This window comes from Chiloscyllium plagiosum, unplaced genomic scaffold (assembly GCF_037043375.1).
Source record: "Chiloscyllium plagiosum isolate Xiang-an unplaced genomic scaffold, Cpla_swu_hap1 HiC_scaffold_12, whole genome shotgun sequence".
Classification (NCBI taxonomy): Eukaryota; Metazoa; Chordata; class Chondrichthyes; order Orectolobiformes; family Hemiscylliidae; genus Chiloscyllium; species Chiloscyllium plagiosum.
The window spans coordinates 48,130,197-48,155,707 of NW_028270150.1; the positions used below are offsets into that span (position 1 = coordinate 48,130,197).

Here is a 25,511-nt window from a genome sequence, read left to right on the forward strand (position 1 = left end):
GTGTGGACTTGAGGTGGCATCAGCAAGTTCGAGTTCCTGGCGGCTTCTGCATCCAAGGCAGTCCCTAGCATCAATTCATGGCTGCTGCGGAGGGGAGTCTGAGTTCTTGGTGGTGTCTAATGTAGATTCACAGAGGTGGGAGCATGGGCCAACTTGGGCACAGTATGAGACCTGGCAACATCAGCAGTAGCTGCATTGGTGAGGTGGGCCCAAAGCAGATTCTCAGCGGCAGCAAGAGTTGAATTTGTAGCCAGTGCGGCATCCAGCATTATCGTGGGCATCTGCATTGGCATGGTCTAGTGATGACTCCGTGATGAGGGCGGTGGTGAAGGTGAAATGGTGCCTAAATGTGTCTATTTTTGTTCCAGTAGCCGTAACGTGCTGAAGGGGACTTGTGCCTGGTGACCAGGCCCATGACGGAGCATTTAACAAGAACGTTAAGCTGGACACTTCCTTTATATTTCATTTTTCTGCCTTTATATTCTATGTTTTGGTTTAATTTTTGTGTTTACAGATTATGCAGAAAAATTGTTTGATTTTTAACCAATGGTGTGAGTGGCAAACGAATAGATACAAAAACAGCAAGTACTTCATTTGTATTTTGAGTCAAATTAAACAAGATGCATTTAATAACACAATGATTTGTTTTCCACAATGCCCTCTTCTTCTCTAGTACTTTTTGATAATAGCTTGGAACAACAGTTGTGCGCTAAACTCAAAGGTAGCAAATTTTTAATTTGTATACACCCTTTTAGAAGAATGTTTTCTGTTTAATTCAGTTGAGAACTATAATGGAAAGTAGTATTCTCTCAATGTAGGCCTTGGCAAAAGTCACTTTGTTTCAAACACAATTAGTATTTGTACATCATGCAGAAATTGAGTACTGGACACCAATGTACTTCCTCAGATAAATGAAAGGAAGGAGTTGAAATTACACAAATACATTAGCACAGTCAATCATCATGATTTGATTTTGTAACTAGTGTTCTGCTGCATCTCTAACAATTGATTAACACATTATTTTTAGTCTACCTGCACTCCCAGCACATCTGCAGAAAAAGATCTAGCAGAAAATTAAAAAATTCGGCTGTGAGAAGACCAGAGTCTGTGCTTTGGACGAATTCATAGAAATTTTCTTTGATGTGAACTTAATCCCTGATGTAAACAGTTTCAACAAACAAATTTGGTCTCTACACGGGTTCAAAAAAATCTGTGGTTTGGAAACAATCACATTACCAGAATTCATGGAAAATCAATTCTACTGAACTACTGTAACTTGCATGATTAATAGGAAATTAGTTAGCTACACATAACAGGAATACACAAATAATTGTGCATTATCTTTCTGTTAAAAGCAAATAGTTGAATAGCATTCAACTTCTGTACATACTTTACAGAATTCACTCAATGTACAATTAGGTCTCGTGAATAATTATTTTACAGAAAATGAACCATTTTGATATTATCAAAGTGGAACAGTAGAGCTACAGATGCCCACCTTGGTTCCAGATCAGAAATGCTTTCTTATTTGCTACTCCAGGTTGTAGGGAACAGAGGCAGAGTATTAGATTTCCAATCAATCCAGCAACAGCTAGCATTTAATATAGAAAAAACACCCATGCTAATTCACAAAGGCATCAAAATAATTGACAATATGATGTCATTTGAAAGATGGATATATTACAAAAGGTGACAAACCTGTTTGGTGAATGAATCAGATGAGAATTCAGTGACAGATGGGCAGACAAATAGAAGTGGAGGCTTGCAAATGTTACAGTCATGCAGGTAGTAGTCTGTGTTATTCAATATGCAAGCATGGAATTAAGCTGTACTTTGGAGGAGAGACATTGGTGTGCACAATCATGTTAAAGGTTGCAGTGAACTCAAGAACAAGTATATATTATGCGCCATACAGAGTGCCATCTGTGGCTTTGGCTAGGGCTGTTTAAGTACTGCAGGAGAGAAGGAAACCTAGTTGGAAAGATTCAAACATAGATTTGGGGCAGAAATGCACATAAATTTGGGAAACATGTACAGAGATTCAAGAATAAAGAAACATTGAATGGCACATACAAATGGCATCAACTGGATATCATGAAAACAAAAACAAAGTGAATGTGTAAAAATATACAGTGAGCATCAAACAGGAAAGAGAATAGACAGTGCAAAAGAGATTCAGAGAGAAACAAAATCGTTTACCATTTTCACCATGCTTTTTGCAATTTGAAAATGGCTGTAACCATACTGTTAAAACATGCACCACTAAAGAGCCATTTTTCCATTAACTCAATTGCTGTTGCAAACGAAAATAGGTTGGTATTTTTGAGGGAGAAATATTAACCTTGGAACAACTGCGTGTAGATTTATAATATCTGGACTGCAGGGTTTAAATTATGAAAGATCACAAGAGCAAAGGGTATATTTCCCAGGAATTTGAAGGTCAAGGGATGACAATCAAAGTTTTCTGGATATAAGGGGAACAAATAGAACAATCAGTGAGAGACTATTTTTAGTGCTTGTGGACCTTAGTGACACTTAGTCCTTTCAAGAGTGAATTAAACTATACACAATGGGTGGTAGTTTAGAATTCTTTACCACAGACAACAACTGATAATTTACATTAATCTTTAACTCTAAATCTGAGACAGACTGACTTTTATTAACAAAAGGTATTATGTTCAGTGAATGGCAAAAACATTGAGGCGGCCAAACAGCTTAATCCTGTTTCAAAGTTGTAAAGGAAAATTGACAGACTGAGACAGACAGTTGCTATGTCAGCTTGCAAGTAACCACCAAGCGATATTAAATGGACAGCAGTTTATCAGAAATGGAATCAAGGGGAAATTTGGATTGCTGTTATATATCTCAGTGATCAACTGTTAAAAAGGACTGTCACTTGACCACACTTGTACCTAGGGAAAAGCAGGTCTATACTTTTTTTTTTAAAACATATTGAGGCCAGAGAAAGTGGACAGACAACAATATCTTTTTCCACTATTTAGAATTGGCAAATTTAGAAATATCAGTTCACTTAGTGGAACATAAAAGAATTTCTCATTCCCTCAACCTCTTACATATGTTTAGTTTACAAGCTGTTCTAGAAAAAAAAAGGAGAGAGGAGAAAGGGCATTAATCCTCTGATCAAGAAACTAAATACTGCATAATGTAGCAAACAAAAACATCCTCAGTTTTTAATCATTAATTACATCTGTGTTTTAGCTTGCATATGAAATATACAGTCTACTCCTAATAATTCAAACTCACCTCCTGTATGAAATAATTGAATCATCAATAAAAGAATTAAACAACATAAATAATACAGCATAGTGAGAATTTAGAACTAAAATCTGAAATATCAGATAATTTAAGCAACTGATTTAGAAGGAGCAGAGTATATAGAATAAATATGGAAGCTTTACCATTTTACACTTGTGCAAGGAATTGTAGAGTGGAATTAAGCAATATTTTGTCTAGCTTTCATCCTGGCAACTTACAAGAACCTCAAGTTTAAAATATTTTGCAGAACTTGATTAAGTGATGCCCACAATACAGATCTTCAACTTCTCTTTAATACTGTAAAAGATGTGTAAACTCCAGGAGGTTCTGATTACTGTGTGAGGACTTCTATCCAGGTGCTGAAGAGTGCATTAAGATCTAAGTGGAATGCAAGTTGAAAACCATGGTTGACCATGTTTGTAGGCATTTTACCACAAGTACATGGCTCTGTTTCAAACAAATTTCAAACTATTGGCCATCAGTTGGGGATAATAGCAAAACAATACTGACGAAATTTTATAGATTTTGAATTAAAATGAGAACAGAATCATCCTGGAAAAATGTACATCTTTTTACAATACCGAAAATACACTACATGAGAAGTCAAAGTTCTTCCAAAACAAACTAAGACTGAAGGTCAAATGGGCCTTCACATGTGAAATTGCGATATCAATGTTTTTTTTAAATTAACACAAAGGCTTCTTTATGGGTAAAGAAAATTTGCAAAGTGCAGAAATATCACAAGCACACTTTTACTGGTAAGATTCCAACAATCCCAAGATGTCTGCAATGAAATGCTACATCAGAACTGGAACAAACCCTCAAAAACAACCTCTTCCCAGGTTTTTCCTACAAAAATAGAAAGCTCCACTGGTTTTTGCTAGGAAGAACCAAGTATGGATTTTGCCACAAAAGGGATACTATTTTGTTTTTAAAAACTGAGACTATTATACTCTTACCAGTGACTCTCAATGGCTTCAGGTAGTACAGGAGAAACAAAATCCTGTACTACTTACATACTCCTAGTGCTGTTAAGCTTTCTTTGAATATCTGCCATAAAGTTCATCATTGTACAGCTTCAGTACTGTACTGATTGCCAACTACACCATTGTAAACTTATACATTCATTGTTATTCTGCTCTGAACGATGGACATCCCAGTGGTCTACATCTTTCTGGCACGGTTTAATCTCAAATTGTTCGAGTCTTATTCAATAGGATCCTTTGCTTTCGAGCAGATTTGTTGCACTTGTCCTGCTAGCACTAGGATGCAACAGTGAAGTTCACCTTCAGTTCTTCTGAAGTCTTCACTGAAGTGCCACATTTCCAGAGAGAGTAGTGTTCATTGAACGTAAAATAGGAAGTGGATGAGCTTCTGTGTTAAAAACCCAATAGTCCAAAGGCAAGAGATCATCACTAGAAAATAGGAGGTACAGATACCTGAAATTAAAGACAAACGGTTTATGCTGTTGTTATGGAAGAAAATATTTCTTTCTGATTTAATTAGTTAAGTTTTCATGTCTCATCCCTGCATATATTGTAGCATTGAACAGTTTACACAAGAGGAATAGATGTTAAAGCTCTTTGGTGTAGGGAATTTATTCCCACAAGAAATAGTACACCAGCCACTGAAGGAGTATAACATTTAAAGAGAAATTAGAAATTTTATCAAGCTAGAAGATGTGTATTACATTAACAAATTTCTGCATCAGAGGTTTCCAGACATTTGTTTAACTTAACTGTCCTTAAAAATGAACACATTTTCCTTCACTTCGATTCTGTTTTGTTTGGACAGCTTCTTTCTTTGCCAATCTAATATATTCTCTTCATAAAATAATATCTACATTTAGTAAAATTGTGCAATGCTCACATTCAAGGAATACATTAGTACACCTGCTTACCAATATTAGAATTAGAATAGCATTTATGAATGAAAATATAGCCTTTTGTGTATGCCAATTTGAAAATGTGATAAATTGATGAAAAGACTTGGAGAAAAACTTAAGAGTTCATTCAAAAGAAAACAATTGTAATAAATACACAAATGTGAATATTTCACACCGATTAAAGACAGCCCAACCCCCTTCAATAAAATATCTAAGCCACAAGGTTTGCTTTCACACACTTTTGAATTCTGATTACAATATAAATCCATGAAATTTTAGCAGAAGTTGTTTGTTTTCTTGAGGTGAAACCCATGCAATGTTTTTTATTGATGGGTGGGAACCAGAGTGTGAGAAAGCTTTCTGAAAAAAATTGATAAAAAAAAAACAATTCTTAATTACAGCAATTGGCAAATTAATGCAGGATATAACAATCCCATGAGCACTAACATTTTGCAACCTGATGAACGACTGCTAGCAGGAAAATCTTTTTCAATAAAACATTGGACTGCTAAATTATGAAACTCATTAAAATCTTTAAGTTTTCTTACTTATGAAAGTAATTCACCTTCAACCTAAACTCAATTTCACTGTGCATAATGAATTAAAACACTTGATTATTTTAGATCAAATGCTGAGGATGAAACATATGTGCTTGTTTACAAAGTAGTTACATTTATACTGTCAAAATAAAATCAATACTGCATTTCAACTGTAGAAGCAGGACATGAAACAAATATAATGTCTTAGTCTTGACTCAGCTGTAATACTTCTGTTGAATCAAAAGGCAGACAAACCATCATTCTGATGAAGCATTAAACAAAGATCATTCATGTTCTCTCAAACTGATGTAACACAAGGATTTACAAACATTTTTGATGACCTTCTGTTCAGAGTTTAGCATCTCACATGAGCTTTATCTTTTCCTAAGAAACAGAACTTTTGGATAGAACGAAAGAATATTAGCTTTTCAGTTAGCTTAACATTTTGCAACTGCTTCCTCCCATTGACAAAAAGGCTGACCCACAACAATATGGTTAGAAGTCACATGACACAGGTTATTATCCAACAGGTTTATTTCAAATCACAAGCGTTCGAAGTGCTCCTCCTTTGTCAGGTGGAGAGAAGAGAAGCACACAGGAACAGAATTTGTAGAGAGAGATCAAAAGATCACACAAATTGTGAGAAGGCAGTGCTGGCAGGCTGAATAATAAGTCTCTGTAGGAGATCAAAAGTGTCAGACAGTGTGAGTCAAGGGTCAACAGCTGAATAGCAAGTGAAGGGATGACCTATAATCTGATTAATTGAGGCAGTGAGTAATTACAAAAAATGAAAAATAATCTACCACAACGCTACACAACCCTACTATGGCAATCTCTGCAAGACAAGTCAGATCATCGACATGAATACACGTGGGAACACCATCACACGTGGGAACACCACCCACCACGCGCATGGCAGATACTCATGCGACTCAGCAAATGCTGTCTATCTCATACGCTGCAGACAAGGATGCCCCACAGCATGTTATATTAGCAAGACAATGCAGATGCTATTATAACGGATGAATGGACTCCACACAATAATTGCCAGTTAGGAGCGTCCTCACCCAATCAGGAAACACTTCAGCGGTCAAGGACATTCAGCCTCTGGTCTTTGGGTAAGCATCCTCCAGGGCAGCCTTGGAGATACACAACAATGCTAAATCACTGAGCAGAAACCGACAGCCAAGTGCTGTACCCATGAAGATGGCTTCAACAGTGATCTTGAGATCATGTTGCACTATATGTAACCTCACCATACTATTCTGTATCTGTAAAATCTTCCTTACTGTCCTGTCTTGACATCATCACCTTGATAACTTGTTATGATCTCTCTACCCTAGTTTGTACAATTTTGAATTACTTGATACTTTGGTTAGACCATCGGCACATGACTCCTATACCCAAGGATTGGTGCTGGGTCCATTGCTTTTCATTATTTATATAAATGATTTGGTTGTGGACATGGGAGGTATGGTTAGTAAGTTTGCAAATGACACCAAAATTGGAGGTGTAGAGGACAGCGAAGAAGGTTACCTCAGAGTACAATGGGATGTCGTGGATGAGCCAATGGGCCGAACAATGGCAGATGGAGTTTAATTAAATAAATGTGAGGTACTGCATTTTAGAAAGGCAAATCAGAGCAGGACTTATGCAGTTAATGGTAAGAACCTGGGAAGTGTTGCTGAACAAAGACACCTAGGAGTGCAGGTTCATAGTTCTTTCAAAGTGAAATTGCAGGCAAATAGGATAGTGAAGGCAGCTTATGGTATGCTTGTCTTTATTTAATCAGTGCATTGATTATAGGAACTGGAAGGTCATGTTGCAGCCGCACAGGACATTGGATAGACCACTTTTGCAAAATTGTGTGCAATTCTGGTTTTCCTCCAGAAGGATGTTGTGAAATTTGAAACGGTTGAAATTTGAAAATGTTGCCAGCGTTGGAAGATTTGAGCTATAAGAGGATGAATAAACTGGTGCTATTTTCCTTTGCGTGTCGGAGTCTGGGGGGTGACCTTAATAAAGATTTATAAAATCATGAGGGGCATGGGTAAGGTAAATCGACAAAACTTTTCCCCTGGGATGGGGGATTCCAAAATTAGACGACACAGGTTTAAGGAGAGAGGGACAAGATTTAAAAGGCACCTAAGGGGCAACCTTTTCACGCAGAGGGATGATCTCTCTGGAAAGAGCTTCCACAGGAATTGGAGGAGGCTGGTACAATTACAATATTTAAAAGGCATCTGGGTGGGTACATGAATAGAGGGATATGGGCCAAATGCTGGCAAATGGGAATACCTTTATTGCAGATGGCATGGATGAGTTGGAATAAACGGTCTGTTTCCATGCATTATATCTCTATCACTCTATCATGGTATTCCAGTCATTTGGTTGTTTCCGTATCACCTTTTTTTAAACTTTTTTGTAATTATCTCTAATTCAATTAATTGGATTAGAGGTCATCCCTTCACTTGCTATTCAGCTGTTGACACTTTTGATAATCTATTATTCAACTTGTCAACACTCCACTCACATTTGTGCAATCTTTTGATCACTCTGTCTATACATTCTGTGCCTGCGTGCTTCTCTTCACTCCACCTGACTAAAGAACAGTGCTCAGAAAATTTGTGATTTCAAATAAACTTGTTGGACAATAATCTGATGTCGTGTGACTTCTGACCTTGTCTACCCCAGTCCAACACCAGCACCTCCACAAAAATATACACAACTTATTGTTCTGGCAGTTATGGGTAGCAAACTGTAAAAAAAATGTTTTCTTCAGTCATCGTTTGGATCATTTGACTGACAATTCATTTTTAATATCTTCAAATGTCAAAATAATAAATGCATTTTAGATGGTTATATACTTGGACAAATCCATTTCTTTTCACAGTTCTGAAAACAAAGTTAGTTACTGCCATACAAAGTGAAAACAATGAAAACTTATTATCCACATAAACAGATACATCTTTGTCTCTTAAGATATTAAAACAACCCAAATGCCAGAGGAAGTGGTAAATGCAGGTACGGTTATAACATTTAAGATACTTGAGAAGGAAAATTTTAGAGGGATATAGACCAAATGCAGGCAAGTGGGACTAGTTTATTTTGGGGAAACTTGATTGGCATCTACAAGTTGGACCAACGGATGGTTCCATATGACTCTAGAAAAAATCAGATTCTTGTGTATTAGATTATTATAAATCTATCTATTGAGCTTTATCCATATGAAACTGTAGTCATACAAATATGCAAGTTATTGCATTTTTTTTATTTCTCCTTTGCCCTGACAACCTCACCCCCTGCTTTGTGTTTGCAAAAGATTCAATCCACCTCATCTCCATCTTCCTCAGCTCTTTATTAGTGTTCAGTATCTGATGTTACTTGGCTGAGAAAAGTGGTAAAGGCCACATAACAGTTCCAACTGTTGTAGTATTCCAATGATTAAACTTGGCTGAAGTAGACCAAACATACAAAGAAATATCTTCAAATAGAAACAAACAAACAAAAAGAATTTGGAAATTTCTGAGATAAAAGATCACGTGATAATATTAGAAGAGGGACAGACTTTTTAGTGTTCTGCTCAAAACGCAACCTTCATCCAAAGTCACCAACGCGGACGATCACTGCTGGCTGCAAAACATACCTACACTCAAATTAGTTGCCAGGTTTCCCCCAACTGTGATGCAATGAACGCTGCAATAGCTGAGAAGAGCATGAGGATGCCCCAAGGTGATAAAATGCACCACATAAGTGGTACCGGCCTTTCCTTTGCTGATTATATTACACTGAACTATTTGCCTATCCACAGTTGCTAAATTTGTTCCTATCAAGCAAAACTCAGCATTTTAAAATTATGTAATATCTAGTGACCAGCAGATGGTGCTAACATATTGGAGATAGCAATGACTGCAGATTCTGGACGTCAAGAGTCAATAAAAAGTGGAGCTGGAAAGGCACAGCAGGTCAGGCATCATCGGAGGAGCAGGAGAGTAGACGTTTCAGGTGGGGAACCTCCATAGAGTCCCTTGAAGGGTCCCAACCTGAAACGTCGACTGTCCTGCTCCTCCGATGATGTCTGACCTGCTGTGCCTTTCCAGCTCCAATTTTTATCGACTGATGCTAACATATTTATGACCATGAGTAACTGTAACAAAAACAGAAATTGCTGGAGAGCCTCAGCAGGTCTGGCAGCGCATTTGGATAGAAACAATAGTTAATGTCTAGGGTGCAGTGACCCAGGAAGACCCAAAATATTGGCCCTACTGTCTCTCCTCAGAGAGAACACCCTCAGTTCTTTGTTTTTTGTTTCGGTACGTCTGGAATTTTTTTTATCCTGGCATTTGAAAAGATAAAAGAATGGAAGCAAACAAGTGTTGTAAGGTCAAATTCTTGAAACATCTCCGGCTAACAAGCACTGTAGGTGTACCCACAGTACATGGAATGCAGCAGTTCAAGTCAATGGCTCACCATCACCTTCTCGAGAATAATTTAGGATTGGCTAGCACTGCCACTTTCCCATGTACAAGCAAGCAAGACAGTATTGCAACTTTTAAAAATAACTGCTCCACGACTAAAAATGCAGTACCTCAATCATTCTCAAACTATGATCACGCCATTCCCCAACCATGAGGGATTCATGCAGCATTTACATTGTCCATCTTGCAATATGAGTGTAAAATAGGCATTGCCCTTTTAAATAATTTATTTGGCTGCAACAAGTTTGATATATAGGTATTAGGGAAGGCATACTGAATTCCAAACTGTCACGCATTTCAACAATTTGAATATTCTTTTAAACAGACAGCTTAGTTGGAATTATTTATGCCTACTGGTTATTACTTAAATTGATTAAAAACCTGTTCAGACAATTGCACATAGTAATTGCATCTGGTTATACTAAAGACATTCCTGATGAAGGGCTTATGCTTGAAACTACGACTCTCCTGCTCCTTGGATGCTGCCTGGCCTGCTGTGCTTTTCTAGCACCACACTTTTTGAATTTTTATACTGAAGTTATTGTTGCTCTACAATCAGTATGAAGGAGAAAACAACTGCACAGAAACATAGATAATAGGGGTATTGGCTAAAGAATTAGATCTACCTCCTTTCTGAAAATATTCTACTTTTTGGCCTCAACCATTTTCTCTGGTTCAGTGAGAATTCCACAGGCTCACTGCTCTGTCAGTGAAGAACTTTCTCCTCATCTCAGTCCTAAATGGCCTAACCCATATCCTGACACTGAGATCCCTGGTTCTGGACCCCATGATCATTAGACGCACCCTTCCTGTGTTGACCATATCTAGTCCTGTTAGATTTTTACAGCTTTCTACAAGATTGTCTCTTATTCTTCTAAAACACCAATGAATATAGTCCTAACCAATGTCTTTCTTGATACTGCCATCCCAGGATTCAGTATGATAAACATCTGTTGCACTCCCTCTGTAGATAAAGAGCTCAAAACTGCACACAGTATTCCAGGCGTCATCTCACTAAGGCACTTCACAACTGCAGCCAGACATCAGTATTTCTGCTTAGATCTTCTTGCTATGAGAGCCAACATACCATTCTTTCCTTTCTTCACCATCCCTTGCACCTGCATGCTTATTTTCTGGTGACTGGTGTACAAGATACTCCAGTCTCGTTGTACCTCCCCATTTGAGGCGAACGCCTTTCAGATAATAATCTGCCTTTCTGTTTTGCTACAAAAGTGGATAACCTCACCATGGATAGCCAATTTTCCATCCAATGACTCCATCTATACTTCTTGCTGCCTCTGGAAGGCAGCCAACACAATCAACCCTCCCATCCCAGTTATAATCTCTTCCAACCTCTTGTATCAGGCAGAAGAACACATAGACAAACAGATTCAAGAACAGTTTTTTTCCCTGCTGTTATTACACTTCTGAATGCATCTCTCAAAGTTAATGTTATCTTCATTCTTTGTGCAACTTTTCCACAGCCATTGTAGTAACATTGTATTCCTCACTGTTCTATTACCCCAATGCACTTTATATGGTACAATCAGCCTGCCCTGTACACAAAACTTTTCACTATACCTAGATACATGCTACAATAATAAACGTAATTAAATACATTATACTTCATCTGCCACGCATATGCCTATTCACTCAACTTGGTCAAAAAACACAAGCATTTCTGCATCCTCATTAAAGATCACCCTTACATCCAGCTTTGTGCTGTCTGAAAACGTGGAGATATGACTTTCAGTTCTTTTATCGAATACGGTAATATATATTGTGAATATCGAGGATCCAAGTGCTGATCCCTGTAGTATACTACTGGTCACTGGCTGCCACTCAGAAAATTACTCATATTTCTACTGTTTCCTGTCTGCCAACAATTTCTTTATATATGTCAGTACATGACCCCTAGCCACATGCACTTTGATCTTTCATGCTAATCTCTTATGTAGGACCTTATCAAATGTCCCCTTACCAACTCCACTAGTTACATCCTTAAAAAATTCTAATAAATTTATCAAGTATGATTTCCCTTTGGTAAATTCATGTTGACTTTGTCCAATCCGGTCTGTTTCCTTTTAAGTGTTCTGTTATTAAATCTTTTATAATGGACTTGAGCATTTTCCCCATTATCAATGTCAGGCTAACTGGGCTATAATTCCCTGTTTCCTCTCTTCCTACTTTTTTTAAATTGTGAGATTACATTAGATCTACTGGAACTGTTCAAGAATCCGGAGAATCTTGAAAGCTGATCACTAACGCATGCACTATTGTGAGGGTGACTTCCTATAGTACTTCGAAATTCTTCGAGGAGGTGACCAAGCATGTGGATGAGGGAAGAGCAGTGGATGTAGTGTACATGGATTTTAGTAAGGCATTTGATAAGGTTCCCCATGGTAGGCTTATGCGGAAAGTCAGGAGGCATGGGATAGAGGGAAATTTGGCCAATTGGATAGAAAACTGGCTAACCGGTCGAAGGCAGAGAGTGGTGGTAGATGGTAAATATTCAGCCTGGAGCCCAGTTACAAGTGGAGTTCCGCAGGGATCAGTTCTGGGTCCTCTGCTGTTTGTAATTTTTATTAATGACTTAGATGAGGGAGTCGAAGGGTGGGTCAGTAAATTTGCAGATGATACGAAGATAGGTGGAGTTGTGGACAGTGAGGAGGGCTGTTGTCGGCTGCAGAGGGACTTAGATATGATGCAGAGCTGGGCTGAGGAGTGGCAGATGGAGTTCAACCCTGCCAAGTGTGAGGTTGTCCATTTTGGAAGAACAAATAAGAATGCGGAATACAGGGTTAATGGTAGGGTTCTTAGTCAGGTGGAGGAACAGAGGGATCTTGGCGTCTATGTACATAGATCTTTGAAGGTTGCCACTCAGGTGGATAGAGTTTGTAAGAAGGCCTATGGAGTATTATCGTTCATTAGCAGAGGGATTGAATTCAAGAGTCGTGAAGTGATGTTGCAGCTGTACAGGACTTTGGTTAGGCCACAGTTGGAGTACTGTGTGCAGTTCTGGTCGCCTCACTTTAGGAAAGATGTGGAAGCTTTGGAGAGGGTGCAGAGAAGATTTACCAGGATGTTGCCTGGAATGGAGAGGAAGTCGTACGAGGATAGGTTGAGAGTTCTCGGCCTTTTCTCGTTGGAACGGCGAAGGATGAGGGGTGACTTGATAGAGGTTTATAAGATGATCAGAGGAATAGATAGAGTAGACAGTCAGAAACTTTTTCCCCGGGTACAACAGAGTGTTACAAGGGGACATAAATTTAAGGTGAAGGGTGGAAGGTATAGGGGAGATGTCAGGGGTGGGTTCTTTACCCAGAGAGTGGTGGGGGCATGGAATGCGCTGCCCGTGGGAGTGGTGGAGTCGGAATCATTGGCGACCTTTAAGCGGCATTTGGATAGGTACATGGATGGGTACTTAATCTAGGTTAGAAGTTCGGCACAACATCGTGGGCCGAAGGGCCTGTTCTGTGCTGTATTGTTCTATGTTCTATATGCAGATTATCCACCCGAGGATGTCTCAGTCTTTAATCTCATTGGTTTCCCCAACACCACTCCTGTATGAACACAGATTTTATTGAGTTCTTTTCTCTCACTAGAGCCATTTTCTCCAACATTTTTGGAACATTATTTGTGTCCTCCTTTGTGAATGCAGAACAAAGTATATATATTTAGGTAGTCTGCCATCTCTTTGTTCCCCATAATAACTTCCCCTGAGTCTGATGACAAAGGTTCTATATTTTTCTTCACTAACCGTTTTTCTGTTCACACACTTATTCAGGCTTTAATAGTGTGCATGCCCCTCGCAAGCTTACTCTTGTGCTCCATTTGCCCTTCTTGTAATCACTTTGCCTTTCTTTGTTAAAATCTAAACTGCCCCTGATTCTTAGGTCTGCTGCTCTTTTTGGTCAACTTGTATGCCCCTTCCTTGAATCTAATACTCTCCCTAACTTCCATGTGTTAGCCATGGCTGGACCACCTTTCTGGTTTTATTTTTGTGACAGACAGGAATGAACAATTATTGCAATTCTCCCATACACTGTTTAAATGTTTCCTATCCACTGACATTCCTTAAAGTAATTCTCCCAACTTAGCACAGGGAGCTCACACTTCATATCATCATTGTTTCCTCTATTTACATTCAGGGCTATAGTCTTAGAATCAACTGTGTCACTCGCCAACATAATGAACGATTCGATTGTATTATGATCTCTCTTCCCCAAGGATCCTCATCCAGGCTAGATTGCCAATTATTCTTCTCTCATTAAACAATTCCCTGAAAGATCAAGTAAAATGGTCCCCCCTTACAAAATCCACTAGCTACATCCTGAAAAAATTCTAATATAGGACGAATAGGATGAATTATTCTCTAGTTGCCTTGCTGGTATATTGATCCAGAAAACCAAAACAAAAGCATAAGGTAATGGCAAACATATCACTGCACCTCCAAGAACTAAAAGAAGAAAACAAAAATAAATAGGTTTTTAATAATATTGGTTGGGAGTTTTTGTTTTAATATTTCTTGGATTGGGATAGGCTACATTTGTTGTCCATCAGAAGGTGGTAGGAAGCTGCCTTCTTGAACAACTAGATTTATGACTGTATGATACCAGTTATATCCAATATACTATTAAAGAGCCCTTTGCACCAAGTATTGGGGTGAGGGGGTTGATAAAAGGCCAAGTTTAAATATGGTTTTTTGCTTACTTTAATGTTTCAGCCAAGAAGAAACTTTGTTGTACATCATCATAGGTTGGAGATGAAGAATAGACATCTTTAATACCTGAAAATCCCCCGATTACCCTGCAATATTTGTCGATGGCCTGAAAACAGAAGCACACTTGTCAAAAGACTGCTAGACACTTGTTCTTTATTTTTTACAGATTTTTGCTGTAAGAGGACGTATTGTACAAATATCAAACAAAAGCTTCTGCTGGTTAGGAGCTAGAAATGAACCCCGTATTCACCATAAACAAATCAAAAATATCATATTACAACAATTGGCAAGAAATTATCCACAGAAAATGGGGAAGATACTAAATGAATATTTTGCATCAGTATTTACTGTGGTAAAGGATATGGAAGATATAGACTGTAGGAAAATAGATGGTGACATCTTGTAAAATTTCCAGATTACAGAGGAAGAAGAGCTAGATGTCTTGAAACGGGTAAAGGTGGATAAATCCCCAGGACCTGATCAGGTGTACGCGAGAATTCTGTGGGAAGCTAGAGAAGTGATTGCTGGGCCTCTTGCTGAGATATTTGTATCATCAATAGTCACAGATGAGGTGCCGGAAGACTGGAGGTTGGCAAACGTGGTGCCACTGTTTCAGAAGGGCGGTAAAGATAAGCCAGGAAACTATAGAACGGTGAGCCTGACCTCTGTGGTGGTCAAGTTGTTGGAGGGAATCTTGAGGGACAAGATGTACATGTATTTGGAAAGGCAAGGACTGATTCAGAATAGTCAACATGGCTTTGTGTGTGGGAAATAATGTCTCACAAACTTGATTGAGTTTTTTGAAGAAGTAACAAAGATGATTGATGAGGGCAGAGCAGTAGATGTGATCTATATGGACTTCAGTAAGGCATTCAACAAGGTTCCCCAAGGGAGACTGATTAGAAAGGTTAGATCTCATGGAATACAAGGAGAACTAGCCATTTGGATACAGAACTGGCTCAAAAGTAGAAGACAGAGGGTGGTGGTGGAGGGTTGTTTTTCAGACCGGAGGCCTGTGACCAGTGGAGTGCCACAAGGATTGGTGCTGGGTTCTCTACTTTTTGACATTTACATAAATGATTTGGATGCAAGCATAAGAGGTACAGTTAGTAAGTTTGCAGATGACACCAAAATTGGAGGTGTAGTGGACAGCGAAGAGGGTTACCTCAGATTACAACAGGATCTTGACCAGATGGACCAATGGGCTGAGAAATGGCAGATGGAGTTTAATTCAGGTAAATGCAAAGTGCTGCATTTTGGGAAAGCAAATCTTAGCAGGACATTTACACTTAATGGGAAGGTCCTAGGGAGTGTTGCTGAACAAAGAGACCTTGGAGTGCAGGTTCATAGCTCCTTGAAAGTGGAATCTAAGGTAGATAGGATAGTGAAGGCGGCGTTTGGTATGCTTTCCTTTACTGGTCAGAGTATTAAGTACAGGAGTTGGGAGGTCATGCTGCGGTTGTACAGGACATTGGTTAGGCCATTGATGGAATACTGCTTGCAATTCTGGTCTTCCTATCGGAAAGATGTTGTGAAACTTGAAAGGGTTCAGAAAAGATTTACAAGGATGTTGCCAGAGTTGGAGGATCTGAGCTACAGGGAGAGGCTGTACAGGCTGGGGCTGTTTTCCCTGGAGCGTTGGAAGCTGAGGGGTGACCTTATGGAGGTTTACAAAATTATGAGAAGCGTGGATAGGGTAAATAGACAAAGTCTTTTCCCTGGGATCGGGGAGTCCAGAACTAGAGGGCATCGGTTTAGGGTGAGAGGGGAAAGATATAAAAGAGACTGAAGGGGTAACTTTTTCAGGCAGAGGGTGGTGCGTGTATGGAATGAGCTGCCAGAGGATGTGGTGGAGGCTGGTACAATTGCAACATTTAAGAGGCATTTGGATGGTCTATGAATTGGAAGGGTTTGGAGGGATATGGGCCGGGTGCTGGCAGGTGGGACTAGATTGGGTTGGGATATCTGGTCGGCATGGACGGGTTTGACCGATGGGTCTGTTTCCATGCTGTACATCTCTGTGACTCTATAACATATTAAATATTCTTTCATTACAAACACAAGTTGGTCTTAATGGTTCTTCTAAATAGTTAAAAAGGATCAACTATAATTTAGCAAATTCAACTTAACGATTGCTAAGTGAAAAAGTTTATGTAAACTTCAACTAGCCTGAGCTGAATTAATTTTTTTTTTTAAAAAAAAGAGGAAAAGCTGCCTATAATGTTTGTAAATTGCAGTGTAAAGTTAATGTCAGTGAAGCCACAATATTTCTTTCAACTGAGTATAGGAGTTGGGAGGTCATGTGCAGGACATTGGTTAGGCCACTTTTGGAATATTGCATTCAGTCTTGGTTCCCTTGCTGTAAGAAAGGAGTTGTCAAACTCGAAAGCTTTCAGCAAAGATTTACAAGGACGTTGCTAGGGTTGGAGAGTTTGAACTAAAGACTGGGGTTATTTCCCCTTGAGTGTTTGAGGTCGAGGGATGACCTCAGAGGTTTATAAAATCCTGAGGGGCATGGATAGGGTGAATAGTCCAGGTCTTTTTCCCAGGGTAGGGGAGTCCAAAACTAACTTGTAGAGGTTTAAGGTGAGAGGGGCAACCTTTTCATGCAGAGGGTGGTGCATGTATGAAGTGAGCTGTGAGGAGGTGTTGGAGGCTGGTACAATTACAAGACATCTGGATGGGTACATGAATAGGAAGGGTTTGGAGCCAAATGCTGGCAAATGGGACTAGATTAATTTAGGATATCTAGTCAACATGGACGAGTTGGACCCAAGGATCTGTTTTTGTGTTGCACAACTCTATGACTGACTCTAATTATGTCTCATCTGTCCTAATGAATGAATCGTAAAATCAATTTATCATCGTTGAGCGGGGACAATGCACAGTATACACTTTTCTTAATACATTACAATGCAAGCTTGGTTTGTTCATAAGAATCTAAACTAAAATTAAAACAAAGGTTCAAGTGCAAGTTTGGGTAGATACTACATCCTACAACCAAGGGAAAGTGCAGGTGTGAGGGGAACAGCGCGACGATAGGAACTGTAATAAGTTTGACAATACAAATGATGAATACGAACAAGGTGGTTCTATAGTGCAGCAAGAAATAAACCATGAACTCTCAGAAGACCACTAGCATTATGCTTTGACAGAGTTATGCAATTAGTGCTACTTAAATTTAGCTAACTCCTGGCCTATTCAGATGGGTACAATCATGCCCAATTTTTCATGCAAAGTGGAAGGCATAGATAATAATTCACCAAAATTACATTCTTGAATGGTCCTTTATCAGTGTCACCTGATAATTATTCTTCCTCCACTTTGACATTATGCACTTCTCACCTGAGCTGCCTCCCAGCCCCACTGCCTATATTTGGGGTCATGCGTGAATCTCCACATGTACCAGTAGGTTTCTATCACTTCTGGACGGAGGATGTAATACTTCTCATTTTGCCTCAATGCCACTGCTTCTGTTCCACCATCAAATTTGAATGCTTCAGGGCCCACCTTTAGTACTGTTTGAAATAAAAGAGGGAGATGGAACAAATAGTGAATAAAGCATCACAGAAGGACATCAAACACATTCTCAATATTATCTCAGAATTCTAAAGTTTTAAGCATTCTTTAATAAAAATGGCCGAAATCAATTAGATAAATTTCCACTGTGATGAATGCCTATATACACAAAATAAAGAGAGGGACTTCTGATATAAACAACTAGCATAAACTACTACGCAAAATTATGATTTTTTTTTGTTAAATTACTGCAAGAAGTTGATGAGATGTCAGGGAGCAAAAAAATTAGAATTTGCACAAATTTCACAACACAAATGAATGCCAAGGCTCTGGAATGCCCTCACACCATGTAACAGACATTTTGACAGACAAAGAGGATCCTGAAGGAGGGTTAGGGAACTTTTACCAGAAATACCAATCATCTGATTAAATAAAGCACCACTGTATTATCTTTGCTTTATACATTGTGTTAATTGATCACAGTAGACCATCTCTGAGAAAACGAGTGCAAATCCTAGTAGAAGTAAAACTCTCAGCTCATACCTGACTTCGATAGGAAACCAGTCTTTAAAAATATCCCTCAAAACAAGCTGAGCAGCCTGTCTGAATCTCAACTGTAGTAATAGTAATCCCCTGCACAGAGCATGAGTATCTTATGTTCTCAACTGTGTTGGTAGAGCTGAATATTTAACTTTTCAATAACGTGAACCATGTGTGAAACAACAGCAGCCCTCTGTGATCTGAAGAGGATATTCATGCTTTTTGAATGTGCCTCAATATGTGCCACTAAAAGTATTTCAAAAATGACAAAAGTCACTGTTTCAGACAAATTGTAAAATTGCTTTCTTTCACAGGCAAAACTACACAGGAATATTATACAAATGCATACTAGTTCCATGTTCTCAACAAAGAAGTCTGATACACATATTAATCAAACCTACTAAATTACATATTTGACATTCGTGTATCAGGTTAAAATTGTCCAAATTAATTTTAATTGATATTCTTAACTCAGCATGTTAATCCAAATTCTTTTGAGCTTTATTTGCAGCTTAGTTCAGTCACATTTCAATATTCATGAGTGCATTGTTCTTATACATTTATCATCAGATTCACTAATAGACAAAAAAATACACAAACACAAGAAAAGGTTGGATCAGCCATGCAAGTTGAAAATAAATGCACGCGTTAACATTGCATCAGTCATCATAAATGGACACTCCTTCAAAAACTAAAGGCACAACCAAAGAAATCAATTAACAGCAAGGTGCAATTATATTTTGTCAGAGCATTATATCTTACCTGTTCTGTCATATGACTGATGACAAGTGTGAGCAATTTCAGCACCAAGCTGCAGATAATGACCTGCTTTATCATCTGGGGACCCATCTGCTCCTAAAGCAAACATTCCTCCAGCAAAACAGGTTAGGTGGCCCATTTTCCTCTCCAGATGACCATTCTTCCATTCCCCAATAAAAGTCAAGCCAGTGTTTGACTTCCTGATCAGATGCTTTTCAATAGCCTGTCAAAAATTTAAACACTAAATTAAAAAATTAACAATGCATAGTTACAAATTTCAGACCGGTCTTGGATATTCTCATCAATATCGGTCATTCTCAAAAATGGTCTGTATGTCTTAATTTCAGGAATGCATCAATACTGCTTAAAAATACAATATAACAACTTAGACACTCAACAATCGAACCAATTTATAACTAAAACTAAACTATTGGGCCTATTTACTTAGAAACAAACAATAGTTAGATGAGTGGTTTTAGGTGAAACAGCGAATGAACATAATACCACTGCTGTAATAAAATCTCTCTCACCAATGCATATCTCTTTTCATCCTTAATATTAAGAAAACCATTTCAGTTTTGCTCCAATTGGTCACTCAAATATAATTACTTTTAGTCCACCCTAGCACGGAATAAAACCAGTGCATATTTAGGTCATGGCTCTCTTTACTCTTAAAGTCATGTCTCTGATAATCACTGGTGTTCCTCTCAGCAGATCATCCAACTGGCTTCTCAGGACACAAGTATCAGTTATCTTAACTTGCTGCAAATTTGGAAGTATGACTTGATTTCTGATCACATTCTTGAGTGTGCTGGCCAGAGAGTCTCTCTTCAAAACTGCTTCCATTTTCCATCTTTTGGAAATCAGTTTCAGCTGTACAAGGCCCTGGTGAGACCACACCTGGAGTATTGTGTGCAGTTCTGGTCTCCAAATTTGAGGAAAGACATTCTGGCTATTGAGGGAGTGCAGCATAGGTTCACGAGGTCAATTCCTAGAATGGCGGGACTACCTTACGCTGAAAGACTGGAGCGACTGGGCTTATATACCCTTGAGTTTAGAAGACTGAGAGGGGATCTGATTGAGACGTAAGATTATTAAAGGATTGGACACTCTGGAGGCAGGAAACGTTTCCGCTGATGGGTGAGTGCCGAACCAGAGGACACAGCTTAAAAATACGGGGTAGACCATTTAGGACAGAGATGAGGAGAAACTTCTTCACCCAGAGAGTGGTGGCTGTGTGGAATGCTCTGCCCCAGAGGGCAATGGAGGCCCAGTCTCTGGATTCATTTAAGAAAGAGTTGGATAGAGCTCTCAAGGATAGTGGAATCACGGGTTATGGAGATAAGGCAAGAAAAGGATACTGATTAACGATGATCAGCCATGATCATATTGAATGGTGGTGCAGACTCGAAGGACAGAATGGCCTACTCCTGCACCTATTGTCTAATATTTCAAACAGTGTTATTATTTGCTGACAGCACCTGAGTTGATGTCCCATTCATCAGGGGCAACAGTTTTAATGCCTGGTTCAACAAAGCATCAATTCCCTCTGCACTAGTTTCAAGTTTGAAAAATTTCTACACTGTAAACTTTATTTGAAATAAAAATTTGAACTGTAGTATTATCTAAGCTTTCTAAGTGAAGATAAACTGTGGTACCAAATGCATCCAGTTTTTTTTAAAGCAACATTTTTGGTTTGCAGTTACAGATAAAAGATTCAAAATCCAAAACTCAAGGACTATGCTAACTATTAAATGACAATATCCTAGAAATTTTGAGCCCGCCTGTCTGCAAACAGAATAACATATAAATACAGATTTAATTTAACTTACCCTAACTACTACAGGATACAATGCAAAATGACCACTCAACAGAACATTGTTGAAATTGGGTTTTCACTTGTATTGCAACATGCAAATTAGTCAGTCATACTAATTGTTTTAATAAGAGTGCGTACTCTTGCTGTAACTATAGATTTGCACTTCACAAAGTTACAAACTCACGCTCAGCATTTTAGGACACACCTGTATGGCATCATCGTACATTTTCCTCGCTTCTGTATCAGTCTTATCAGATACTAGCCAAGCTTTCAGCAAGTATTCATAAAAACTGTCTCCGAGCCCACCCACAGAGGTATGATCTGCATTGAAATGAAATACCAAAATTTACAACCAATACTAGTTTATTTTTAAAAATCCACCTATACAATGTCTGAGGTACTTACTCAGTCAAGTGCATAAAGTCATTTATATTGCAATTGAGCTCCAAACTTAATTAATTTATTCAAACAAAAATGTAAGCATTCAAAGGGCAGGCAAGCTGCCAAGACAGACAGAAATAATCCTAATGTGTTTGCGAATGACAACTGCACATAATCAGATGAGATGAACTGTTAATACAACCGAAAACACAATTAATCTTTTAAAGCTAGGTTTAAGGAATGTCATGACTGATCATGAAGTAGAAAGAAATAATTTTATTTTGTGGAAAGAAAATGTTTATAAATATGGGTACAAGTGCAAAGAAATAACTTTTTAAGATTAGAAATAAATGCCAATACTTTTTGCAAATTGCTTTACTGGCATCATAAAAATAACTAGAAGCAGAGAGGCTGATCCATTAAGTTAGAATTAAGAATGAATACAAAAGCAATTTCAAAGCTGTGATTACTATAATTCAAGTTGAAGTAGAATTTAGTGCAATTGCTGTAACAAAAGAAAAGCCTGAAACACTTGGTGGCTCCCTCACAATGCCAGGGACATGGGCTCAATTCCATTTCACACGACTGTCTGTGTGGAGTTTGCACATTCTCAGTGTTTGCATGGAGTTCCATTGGGAGCTCCGGTTTCCTCCCAGAGTGCAATGACATGCAGGTTGGGTGATTGGCCATACTAAATTGCCCATAGTATCCAGGGATGTGCAGGGTAGGTGGATTAGCCTTCGGAAACGTAGAGCTGGGCTACTAAGTGACAAATGGAGTTCAACCTGGAAAAAAGTGTGAAGTGACTCACTTTGGAAGGTCGAATTTGAATGCAGGACACAGGGTTAAAGGTAGGATTCTTGGCAGTGTGGAGGGACAGAGGGTTCTTGGGATCCATGTCCATAGATCCCTCAAAGTTGCCACCCAAGTTGATAGGGTTATGAAAGCGGCCTATGGTGTGTTGGCTTTCATTAGCAGGGGGGTTGAGTTTAAGAGCCGAAAGGCTATGTTGCCTCTCTATAGAATATGGTGTTCAGTTCTGGTCACTTCATTAAAGGAAAGATGTGGAAGCTTTAGAGAAGATGCAAAGGAGATTTACCAGAATGCTACCTGGATTGGAGGGCACGTCTTATGAAGAAATATTGAGGGAGCTAGGGCTTTTCTCACTGGAGTGAAGAAAGATGAGAGGTGACCTGATAGAGGTGAAAAGATGTTGAGAGGCATAGATAAAGTGGATGACCAGAGACCTTTTCCCAGGGCAGAAATGTCTACCATGAGGGGCATAATTTTAAGGTAATTGGAGGAAGTTTTAGGGGAGATGGCAGAGGTAGGTTCTTTACACAGAGTGATGGGTGCCTGGAATGCACTGCCAGCAGTGGTAGTTCAGTCAGATACATTAAGTGACTCTTGGATAGGCACACGGAAGGTAGTACAAAGGGCATGTAGCCAAGTCTGATCTTGGAGTAGGATAAAAGGCTGGCACAACATCAAGGGCCTGTATTGTTCTATGATTATAGAGATAGGATAGGATAGGTTAGGGGGTAGGTCGGGATGGGATGCCCTTGTCAGAGTCGGCGTATGGACTTGATGGGCCGAATGCCCTGCTTCCACATTATAGAGATTCTACAACTCAAAGCAGGCCAGAATATTTATGAAGAGGAAGAGAATACAGGTGTAGGTTTTACGAACATTTATTGCATTTGAATATCCTGATTCTCCTCTATATGTAGTTACAATTCCTCTGTTCTAGTCATTCATTCAGACAACGGGCATAGTACGTTGTCTAAAAGGTCAGAGTTTACCATTCATCCAAGGAATTATTTTAAGTTAACAATCTACACCTTTCAGAATTGGAAACTTGCCTTGCTTAATGTTACTACTGTCACCATGTTACCCTTCAAATGGCTTTTGGCTGCATTTGATTTAGTATTTAGCAGTCTATAAAAAATGATTACTGACATGGATGGAAGAAATCTTTGAAATTTTAACATACAATGATTGCTAACTATTACTGGAGTTATGATCAAAATGAGAGAGAACTCAAAATCATATTTCAGCTAGAAGGGCATTAATGTGAAAGAATCTACCAAAATTTACAGAAGTTAAACATGAATAGTGACTATTTAAGACAGATACTGTACAGCTGCCCTGAAACTATACTTTCATGAGTGAGTTTATCCAAAGATTGAATAAAATTATTAATATTTTCCATCAAGCAGCAGGCAACACATCACTTGAAACACATTTTCATTCAATTAAGTCTTTTAACACTCTACATTAATGATATTACATTATTCGCAAATACAAATAGTTTTACTGATTAGCATTAGGACTTCATTTGTAATTTTCAACACACTATTAACTTGAAAAGTCAAAACTTAGCAAGTTTAAACATTAATATTTTACAAATACATGCTACAATAATTTTGGAAAGCCAACTGTTTCTGCAAAATGAATTCTCATTGCTCCTCAATGTTAATGTGTAGATGAATTAAACAAATCTCAAAGACAGTGGATTAACTAATGGTAAGCATATATGTGACGTGACAAAATGGCACCAATTTTCCTATTTTCAAAACTGTTCTCATTTATATTTTACAGTGTCATTTCAATATGCCATCAGTTTTGCATTTCTATTTCTTCACAATTGTTAGGCAGGAGTGGAGGAGACAAAAATCGATCAAACACTTGAGATATCTTGAAATTATCCAAATATATGGAAGAGATATATACACTGCATTACAAAATGTTAAATAATAAATAATAATTAGCCATGGAATTACACCAACTATCGAAGGATGAATCTCCAAATAAATACATCAATTCAACTCTATTTGCTTTTGAACTAAACCATAGATAAGATGGAATCTAGTAAAAAATGCAATGTAGATCACAAATGGAAATGTGAAGAAATTAAGATATGCTTACATGAACAAGGACAAATTTGATTAATTCTAACATAAAGTCAATAAAAATATTTCTTCTTCGAATTTTCATTTTAATCCTTCATGAAAAATACTACAAAACACATTTGAGCATTTGCTGAGAATCTTTGCTGGCACAAAAAAACCTGAAACTATATCATTCACTGCACGTTAGCACACCAAATAGGCTAAACTTGAGGTTCAGATAATGGGCAGAGACAAATTGACACATGAACAGAATTCAGTGTCCACAGTTTTAATAACTTCTTTCACTAAAATATATGGCTTACTGTCAACATTACAATCAGAAAACTGAAATAAGTAGGGCGGCATGGTGATTCAGTAGTTAGCACTGCTGCCTCACAGCACCAGGATCCCAGGTTGGATTCCAACCTCAGGCGATTGTCGTGTGGAGTTTGCACATTCTCCCAGTGTCAGCGTGGGTTTCCTCTGGGTGTTCCTGTACCCTCCCACAGTCCAAAGATGTGCAGGTCTGGTGAATTGGCCATGCTAAATTGCCCATGGTGTTATGTGCATTAGTCAGAGGGAAACGGGACTGGGTGGGTTACACTATGGAGGGTCGGTGCGGACTGGTTGGACCAAAGGGCCTGCTCCCACACTGTAGGGAATCTAATCTAATTTGATGTAGAATTACACAAACAGCCATT

The 25,511-nt window shown here is 38.5% G+C and overlaps 1 protein-coding gene across 2 annotated transcripts in view; it reads right to left on the bottom strand.

The window, feature by feature from the left end:
* Positions 1–456: 456 nt before the first annotated feature.
* man1a2 (mannosidase, alpha, class 1A, member 2) overlaps positions 457–25,511 on the bottom strand; it is a 133,812-nt gene continuing 108,757 nt past the window's right edge. For both annotated transcript variants that reach the window (XM_087992788.1, XM_043700938.2), the window contains exons 9-13: positions 21,744–21,859; positions 19,723–19,942; positions 18,247–18,419; positions 14,892–15,007; positions 457–4,715 (exon numbers count right to left, since the gene is read on the bottom strand). In XM_087992788.1, coding sequence (XP_087848914.1) covers positions 4,583–4,715; positions 14,892–15,007; positions 18,247–18,419; positions 19,723–19,942; positions 21,744–21,859 — 758 coding nt within the window. In that variant the 3' untranslated portion in view covers positions 457–4,582. The remainder of the gene's footprint in view (positions 4,716–14,891; positions 15,008–18,246; positions 18,420–19,722; positions 19,943–21,743; positions 21,860–25,511) is intronic.